The sequence below is a fragment of the Camelina sativa genome, chromosome 10 (genome assembly GCF_000633955.1).
Source record: "Camelina sativa cultivar DH55 chromosome 10, Cs, whole genome shotgun sequence".
NCBI classification, from domain to species: Eukaryota; Viridiplantae; Streptophyta; class Magnoliopsida; order Brassicales; family Brassicaceae; genus Camelina; species Camelina sativa.
The window spans coordinates 14873855-14884140 of record NC_025694.1 but is presented as its reverse complement, the minus strand read 5'-3'; the positions used below and the strand labels follow the sequence as shown (position 1 = coordinate 14884140).

At 30.8% G+C, this 10286-nt stretch overlaps 1 protein-coding gene across 1 annotated transcript; it reads left to right on the top strand.

Moving 5' to 3' along the window:
- On the top strand, positions 486-2016 carry LOC104718987 (AT-hook motif nuclear-localized protein 20). Its single transcript, XM_010436817.1, has one exon. It carries the CDS (start codon positions 854-856, stop codon positions 1703-1705), a length of 852 nt encoding a protein of 283 aa, XP_010435119.1. The 5' UTR covers positions 486-853; the 3' UTR covers positions 1706-2016.

Genomic DNA, 10286 nt, shown 5'->3' with positions numbered 1-10286 from the left:
TTCCCGATGCCACAACACTCGAACACAATACATTCATCTCTTTCCAAATATTTGGAACAAAAAAACGAACAACACTTTTGGTCTTGTTCCCCATTTCATTTTTTGTTTGTTGTACAATTGTTTATACTGTCTCTTACTCTCTTACACGCTTGGTCTCCTAAAATATTGCACCATATGTGATTACTACAAAAAGGAAGGAAACCCAAGACTTTGTGTTGTGTAGGCAACCTCTCAGTAATTAATATGAGTGTGTATACTGATATTTTTATCTGCAAGCTAAGCTCTGGTAGAAAATGATAAGAAGAGTTCATTAAATACGAATACGTTATGCCGTTTATATATGGTCTTTCTGGAGCGTAGGACTTTGGCATAATCAGTATCCAATTACACTGTTGGTTTAAAATAGACTCATAAATGGGTCCAGTCTTGATTTACACATAGTATTGCGTTTATTGGATTCTATATATATAAACCCTATATAAATAATACTACTAACTCTTGTGGAAAATTAATTATTGCCCACTTTATCTCTCCCTCTCTCTCTCTGAGAGATTTTGATTCTTGGAAAGAAAATCAAAGTCTCAATAGCCTTTCTTGGCTTTGATTCCAGTTCCATTCCAAAATTGCATCTAATTCTCTTACCTTAGCCTTTTCTTCTTTATTTATCATCAACAACTCCAAAATTCATATGAAATTAGAGAAATCAAAATGAAATGAAAATTTTCAAGAAAGAGCTACATACACCTTTTGACCTTGTAAAGTTGGAACCCTAGACACCTTTCAGGCAAAATCATCAGGTTAACAATTCCTTCTTCTTTCTTTTAGTAGATTTCCAAATTTTGGGAAAGCAATTATGTCAAACCCTTGGTGGACGAACCAGAGTGGTTTAGCCGGTATGGTAGACCACTCAGCCTCCTCCGGCTACCACCAAAACCATCATCACCAAAGTCTTCTTAGCAAAGGAGATCTTGGAATAGCCATGAATCAGAGCCAAGACAACGACCAAGATGAAGAAGACGACCCTAGGGAAGGAGCAGTTGAGGTGGTCAACCGTAGACCAAGAGGAAGACCACCAGGATCAAAAAACAAACCTAAACCTCCAATCTTTGTGACAAGAGACAGCCCCAACGCACTCCGTAGCCATGTCCTGGAGATCTCCGACGGCAGCGACGTTGCGGACACAATCGCTCACTTCTCCAGACGCAGACAACGCGGCGTTTGTGTTCTCAGCGGCACAGGCTCAGTCGCTAACGTCACCCTCCGTCAAGCTGCCACACCAGGAGGTGTAGTCTCTCTCCAAGGCAGGTTTGAGATCTTATCCTTAACCGGTGCTTTCCTCCCTGGACCTTCCCCACCCGGGTCAACCGGTTTAACGGTTTACTTAGCCGGGGTTCAGGGTCAAGTCGTTGGGGGTAGCGTCGTGGGACCGCTCCTGGCCATAGGGTCGGTCATGGTGATTGCTGCTACTTTCTCTAACGCTACTTATGAGAGATTGCCCATGGAAGAAGAGGAAGACGGTGGAGGCTCAAGACCGATTCATGGAGGTGGTGACTCGCCACCCGGAATGGGTAGTAGCCTGCCTGATCCATCTGTGATGGCCGGGTCAGGGCCAGGTTACAATATGCCGCCGCATCTGATTCCGAATGGGGCTGGTCAGTTAGGGCACGAACCATATACATGGGTCCACGCGCGACCACCATACTGACTCATGAGTGAGCCATATCTAAATAGTCTATATAAATATAAATAAATATATAGATGAATATAAGTGATTTGAGGTTATTACAAAGCTTTGCTTGTTGGAAAAATAAATAAGTATACTATCAAAGCTTTGTTTGTTCTGAATGGAGAATTGAAATATAGAGCTTGGAAGGTACAGAGAGACGAGATTAAGGGACTTTTGTATTTTCATTATTCTTCCACGAAATGAATAAACATTTGTATTGTATATTAGAATGTTTGTCTTTTTGTTTTTGTTTAGTAGTATTTAACTACAATATATTTGCCGTTGTGACCTTTAGATACTTTACATTTTGATTGGCACAAAAGTCATAAGTTAATATATAATTGCTGGTTCAAACGATGAAGGAACATCGAGAGCATTGCTTATATGTGCGTTTCGATATTATATTAGTTCTGATTCGTGCGTGAGTATATTTATAAGGTTGCACTCGCACACCATTAGTGATTATTACCAGAGGTCCATTGTGGTCGTCTCTTTAAAACTTTGGGTAATGGTGCTACTGGGAGATTGTTTAGTATGACTTTACAACTAAATAATGAGAGAGGTTATTAAGAATATTGTTGACTAACTAAAAGGATATACAGTCTCTATGTGTATTATAATTAATACAGTTTATATAGTCCAACAAAGAATTAATGGCATAAAACATGAGGGAATCTAAAATCATGAATAAACCAAAAAATATGGTTGACGTTATTGGCGAGAACGATTTGAGGAGGCTCTTGTTTATTTGCTTATTTATTGAAAATCGTAAATATATATATATATATATATATATATATATGAAATTGTTTATGCATGTTGTGACTATACGATCCTAAAAGTCTAACAAAAAAGGTAAAAGTTATTACCAAAATATGATTTATTGTTGTTAATTAATGCACTTAGATATATACTGTATTACAAATTGTAATTATTTGCAATTTTTAGAATGTTGTTTCAAAGAAAACTTGATATATAAACTTCTAATAGTTAAGACTCCCTTTGTTTTGATATAGTATACGATTTTAATGTATAAATTAAAACAAAAAGAAATTAAATATGTCATCTAGTATTGAGATTTTTTGACAAAAACGGTTTTAGTGTTTTTTTTTAAAATACTCTTTACTACTAAATCTAGAAAATTTATTAATTTTTATAAGATTTAGGAAGTATGTCTTGATGATAACTGCTATAAGGGTATTGTAAGAGTATTAAAAAAATTAATAAATTTAAGTATGTATTAATTAATTGTAAGGTTTACATAGTATTTATATGTTTTATAAAGTATTTATAAGATATTTTAAAAATGTTACCAATTATCACTAGTTTTAACGGTAGTTAATTTTTATTTATTATTTAAGTTTCATAATATACGATGTTTTAGAGGTTTTTGCTTGTTTCATAATATAAGATGTTTTTAATTTTTGAGGCAACTTTTAGACTACTTTTATATTTTATTATTATTTATTTTATGCAGTCTTTTTTGTGATTGGTTAAACTTTTTAAAAGTAAACATTTCTTATTATGCGTGTTTTGGCTAAAACATCTTATATTTTGAAACGGAGGGAGTATGAAATAGATAATGAATGAATAACTAAGAAAATTTTACATTTATGTTGCATATTAGTTAGTGAAACTTGGACAACTTTTATCTGGAGAATACATGCAAGTTATTGTTTTTCATGACTATTTTGGTGTAATTTGAAAAGCCAAAAATGATAAAGTTTTCAAAATTCTAGATAAAATCCCAATCAATTTATAAATATAATGATAAATCAAAATATACCAATAGGAGATGGCACACAATAATAGGTAATATAAAGCATTATAATTTAATCAATCTTATTTAACCTAAGGGTTTTGGGTAATCGGACAATTTATATGGTAATCATAAATTTAATTACGGAAAAATTTCACCTTATTACCATGACAGAAATTTCAACTTTTATCATAAATTTCACCTTATATATTTATACCATGACATGTATGTTTGAACAACAAAAAACAACACTAGTCTTGACATCAAACGTTTTGGAATGATGAAATTAGATTTGGTCTCTGGGGAATTGTAGAATTAGATATAGAATATATTTGACTTTACTAATTCACAAAATTTTGGTATTTATACAAAATAGTCATCACATAAGATTAACTTAAACCCCATGAACTATAGGAACCTAAACCCTATTACAACAAGACTTTAAATCCTTATTCGAAAAGGAATTAAAAAGTATCAATGTATCATTATATACATACTTATCCTCAATATCCCCTCCCCTCCCCTCATTTCTTCCATTATGTTAGAGTGTGAAGAGTTTGTATTTGAACATCCAACTTAATTATAGGAGTGAGAAACTGCCTATGATCAAAAATCTTCAAAAATCTTCAAAAAAATGTTCACAAGTTGGTCAGTAGTACAAACTTGATAAATAGTGATCATGACGTCATTGCTAATTCTTTTTTTTTTTTTGACCTCCATTGCTAATTCATTTTATCGTTATATATTTTTGTTGTAAGTAGTGTACGACTTTTAAAAACTAGTTATAAAACTGATATTGAATATTTATATTAGAAAAAATTACTACAAATATAACATTTATGTTTTATGCTTTCTCTTAACTATTCTTATAGTATCATTTATTATTTTTCTTTCAGTTGAAACAATTCTATTGTTTTGTATTATAAATCCGAACCACTATTCCTATACTACTATACTGCCGCCATAGCCAAAATAGTGACAATCTAACAATTTTGGTTATTAAACTAATAAATTTTTTATAGTTCCTTTGTAGATACCATATGTATCACGTCAAGTCGGATCCTAGAAATGGCGAAACAAAACATCAAGGACCATCTTCACATGAATTCACGTGTCAATTGTCAAACCAATGGGACGTATATAGTGATTCTATTAATACAATTTAAATATTTTTGAATATTATATCGTATAAGTTACAACTTACAACATCTGGGGTCACATCATCGGAAAGCTTAGGGACAGCATTAGTTACATAATCAGGCCAATTTACTCCATTAACTATAATTGTCAAGTGCCATATAAGTTTCTGGTGATTTAGCACTTCATTATTGACTCTATAAACTAAAATTAAGATTAAAAGGTCATGTTAATTACGAGATGATTATGCCTCAGAGAAACCAAAAAAATATAGGTATTCAAACCAAAATCTATATATGTTTTGCGACATACGAACATTAAATATATGTATGTATATTATGTTTATATATATATTTGTCAAATTAGTGGAGTATGTTTTATCTATCTATACCAGTACTCATATATATATATATATATGAATGTACACTTAAATATATCATTTATGTAAATATATCTATATTTATATATACTATGTAAATATTGTTATTTTAACTTTGTGACGCAAGATCAATTAAAGTATTTATATTTGTATATAATAGTGCAAATTTTCGTATTGTATATATATTAAAGGATGAAAATGCCTAGGAGTGAATTGTTTTAGGATACGCGAAAAACAAACAAATAGGCATATGCTTAAACTAAATGTGTAATATAGATATATAAATATGCATATTTTATGTTTCTATTTTGATATCCATTGAACTTTGGATGAAGTAAATAAATGTTTTATTATTTAATTTGATTATATTTAAACAGTTTATTTTCTGATTAATTATATGAATGTAGATTACAATTGAACACTTGGGTCTTTTGTACAAACATCTTTCTTTGTAAGAAACTATGTACCCCAAAAAAAAATCGAGGATGACAAGTAAATAGATTTGCCATTTTTCAATGAAGTTGTAATGCACTTTGGAAGCTGCAAAAGCCGCAATTTCATTCTTAATAACTGCGGTGTATATTGGCATCCACTAAACCTAATTAATGAAATTTGGACCACTTAATAAACAAATGAAATTAATATTACTTCCATATTGCTCCTACTAACCACTTTTATAGTGAAATACTACTTTGTTCTAATTTAATCAGTCTATGAATCCATTTAATTCTCTTAATTATATCCTTGTATTAGTAGTATAGATTTTAATATTACTAAAGAGTTATTTTTGTTTTTCACAGTTTCATATATATACTTACACATATCTAATTTTTATCAACTAAATTTTATTTCCATTTAAATCTTTTTTGGAACAAAATATAAACCCATAATGTAATGTATTTTGAGAATTGCCCAAAATATTAGCCCATATTGTATTGTATGTTTCTCAAGTATTTATGATAAATTATTTTGTTTGACAATTGTATTATACATTTATAGTTGTTCTAGAATTACCCAAATATAAAACTTGCCAATATTTTTTTTTAAAGCAAAGAGTAACCAAAATATAAGCAAAAAAAAGAACGAAATTCCAATAAAACAGAGGTAAAATATTTTGATATTTACTACTCCAATATCTATACAATCTTATTATATAAAGTTGGGTTTTGAAAATTAGCCATTACCAATATTTTGACACTTTTCAAGTTATCAATCTAATATTTTGACATGTGTGAAAGTTAATATTTAAAAAGAGATTTAAAAGTTACGACAAAAAACAAAAAATATTGTTTTAAACAGAATTACAAAAATTAAACCGTTTTTTAAAATAATTATAAGGAGATTATATATATTAATTCTTAAAATTCGAAATTATAACATTATTTACTTATTTTTAATTTTAAGTAATTAATTCTACAAAAACATAGAATAGGGATTAAAGAAAATATAAATTATTAATTCAAAAAAATGTAAATACTTACTTCTATATAAACATAGATCGTCTCATATTTTCCATCTAACAAAATAATTTCTTCAAAAATATTGTTTTAAAATTTGTTCTATTGGTAAAACTGTTTTAATGGGAAGGTAAGTTTATCTTATTTTTTAAAATCAAAATTTTCTCCTACTTTTTTTTTTTTTTCAATTTGGAATATGTAAGATTAATATGATGACCCAAGAAAAAAAGGAAGATTAATTTATATGTCTTCTTTATAATACTATATTTTAAAATTTATTGTAGTAGTTTTAGATTTTTTTATTTAATTTATTTTCATCTTTATATAACAAGATTCGTTATGATTTTAAAATATATATTTTATATTATTTTTAATTTTTTTAGTAAAGGATATGTAAAATCAATATTTATTTTTTTTCTTAATATTTTTAATTTTGAAGTATTTTTAATTTTTTTTAGTTTATTTTGTATCTCTAAATTATCTAAGATTCAGATAGTATCGTGCTTATAATTTTCAATTTTAATTTTTATTATGTCAAATTAACTATCTTTCAATTTCTCAAATTTTATTGGATTGGTCATAAACTCATTGCAATCGTGTAGATATTTTTTCTTTTTATCCACAATATTTTTGAGTAAACAATTTTAGAAATATTTTAGTAATTATACAAACTGTCACAAACAAATTTTAGTGGTGAAAATGAATTGTGTCAAATTGAAAGTAAATAAACAAAAATTGGTTTAATTTGTTCATGTAACAACCCGTTCCGTGGATCCCACTAGTCTCCCGCTAGATGCCCAAACATACCGTCCGTGGACCAAGCTAGCCCCCCGCTAGCCGCCCAAACAGACCTCAAGCTGGCTCTGCAGGGCATCGATCCTAACACCTCACTATGGCAGCTCAATTGGTGACAGCTTGTCATGTGGGAAGGTTGTTAAAGGATGGGGACCAGCCCAAGATGGTCTTGCAGGACATCAATCCTAACCCCTCACTCTGGACAGGAACTATTCATCCAAATCCACGAGTAGGTTATTGGTGCGCCAGACGTTCCTCGAACCCTGGTCCCCACCCTTTAACAACCTTCCCACAGGACAAACTGTCACCAATTGATCTGGATGAATAGTTCCTGTCCACAGTGAGAGGTTATGATCGATGTCCCGCAGGACCAGCTTGGGGTCCATTTGGATGGCCAACAGGGAGCTAGTGGGGTCCATAGACGGTCCGTTAGGGCAGCTAGCGGGGGCTAGTGGGGTCCACGGGACGGGTTGTCATAGTTCACAAAGTCATTTTATAGGTAGTGTTAAAGAGCAAACTTTAACAATAATATATTTTTAGATGTAAGAACATATTTTTAGTGGTAAAGCATATAGTAAAATTGTGCGTGGATTCTAATAAGATGATGTTTTGACAGGTTAACTCCATGTAAAACATGAATAAGTTGCGAAACGTTTTTGAAATTTGACAATATTGGTCCTTGGTTGACTAGCCAATTCTTTGCTTGGTTGTGGGTTTGACCTCCCGTAATACTATTCAGATTGATTAATGTTTAAAAAAGTTTTGGTGGCTCATAATATAGCTTTAGATTATTATAATAATAATTTTAAAATATAAAAATATAAATTAGTGTATTAAAGTAAAAAATTATCTCTAACTAAAAATATTTATATATTTACTTCTGGAAAATATATTTTCAAGTACAAAAAAATATTAATATATTCTTTTAAATTTTTATTTTAGTAGACATTTTTAAAATCCGCGCATCAATCAGGTCCTAATCTAGTATTGATTTAATAATGTATGCTTAAAAATATATAATTTAATCAATTCTATAAAACAATTATTAAGTTAAGGTGTCTTTTTTTTCTTTCTATAAAGCAATTATTAGGTTTTCTTTGCAAAACATAAAAGGCTAATCCTTCTTTGCAAAAGAAAACACTTAATCCTTCAGAAAAGGATTCTTTAGCACCTTAAAAAAGTTAAAGACGGTCTCATCCTAATTAAAGCACTCTGCTTCGTTTTTTTCCTGACGATTTGACGAGACTCTCCTATCCACCACAAAGGAATCATTTGTTACCGAAAATATCAGTAAACTTACAATTGGTTGGAATCTTAAAATGTCTAATTAATAAGCTGATTCGTATGATTGAACTAGACAAAAGATTTCCATCAATTGTATTACATCATTCCCCACTTCGCAATTGCATTAATATATACTTGTTTCAGAAAGAAAGTAATAAGAAAATATATTAATATATATGAAACGTCCAAATTGAAGGTTGTTGATTAAACCCTAGTCACATACCATTTTGTATGTTTTCTTTAACAAACATATCTAGAGTTGTCCTACTCCTAATATGTACTAAAATTTTGGCTATAAATTAAAGAGATTAAAAGTTGGATATTACTCATCTAAATCCAGCTTCTTGCTTAAAACGATAAACTAACATTAAGCTAGCATAACCTAGAAACTGATAATATTTCTTGCTACTACTTCCAAATTTTCAGTAGGATAAACTAACATTAAGTTAATTTCTACGGTTCTAACTTCTACCTAAACATACATTATACAGTAACCCGATTTTATATGTGGGTCACATCATTTGGACAAAGCGTAATCGGAGGCGTATTGACATTGTAAGATATCGATCCCACATGTTAATATCTCTTTGCTAACTATCAAAAAATAGTTTTTCATTATTTGGTTCTAGTTTATGTATTAGTGTAATATTTATGGAGTATTAATTTCTTAGGTAGTTATCATTAATTCGAAAATGATAAAATTCGTATAACAAAAGAAGAGAAAAGATTGGTGTTTTGTTATATTTCCAATGGAGAAAAATAAAGAAAAATAGGAAAGGCGCAACAAAAGTCTGAAACAAAGACAAAAGAAACTGGGGGATCAATGTCTCGCCAAGTTGTGTGCTCTGTTCTAATAGGGTTGAAAGTCATGAACATCTTTTTTTCCAGTGTGCTTACTCTTCGGAGTGCGTTTGCGGGCAGAATCATATCATCTCCACCAGCGGGTCTAAGCTCTATCTCCACCAGGATCCTTCAAGTAGCGCAACAACAACCACGTTCCAACGCTGCAACCATCGTCAAACTCGTCCTCCAAGTCACCTGCTATCTTCTTTGGCGGGAAAGGAATGCCAGGATCTTCACCAACGTCTCGTCTCCTCCTTCAGCGGTTCAAGCCGGAGTGGATCGTACAATCTGTGATCGTCTCCTGTCCCTACCTGGAGCTACTGTTTCTTCTTCGTCTCTGTTAGCTTCATATTTTGGTTGTATTAGTTTCCTTTTCTAGTTTCTTTTTCCTTTTTTGTATAAAGCTTAACCTTTTACAAAAAAAAAAAAAAACAAAGACAAAAGTGGAAACTGATCAGCTTTTGACTGATTCAACATATCCTCACGTGTACTTGCTTTTTCCTCCCGTAGATACCGGGCAACCCTCACCTCCAAATTTGTCTAACATTTATTGTAATCTTTTAATATAAAAATGAAATAGTATAATGTTGTTCCATCTTCTCTTTTATTTTTACTAGTATTGTATATCATCACTCTTACATGTTTTTACACATTTTTTTGCAAATACTTTATAATATGTTATGCATATGTAATATGTTATAAACATAACTACGAAAATATAATCTATACCCATCCACAATGACTTGTTGTTAACAATATGTATTGTGTAGTGTACGTTTGAACTCGAGTGATAAGACAATCCGACACCAATATGCTGCGACATACTATATCTTGTTCTTGTAATCATATGTGATGACTGATGAGTATATTCATTGTAGCGGATTGATCAACGATGTGATTAGGATA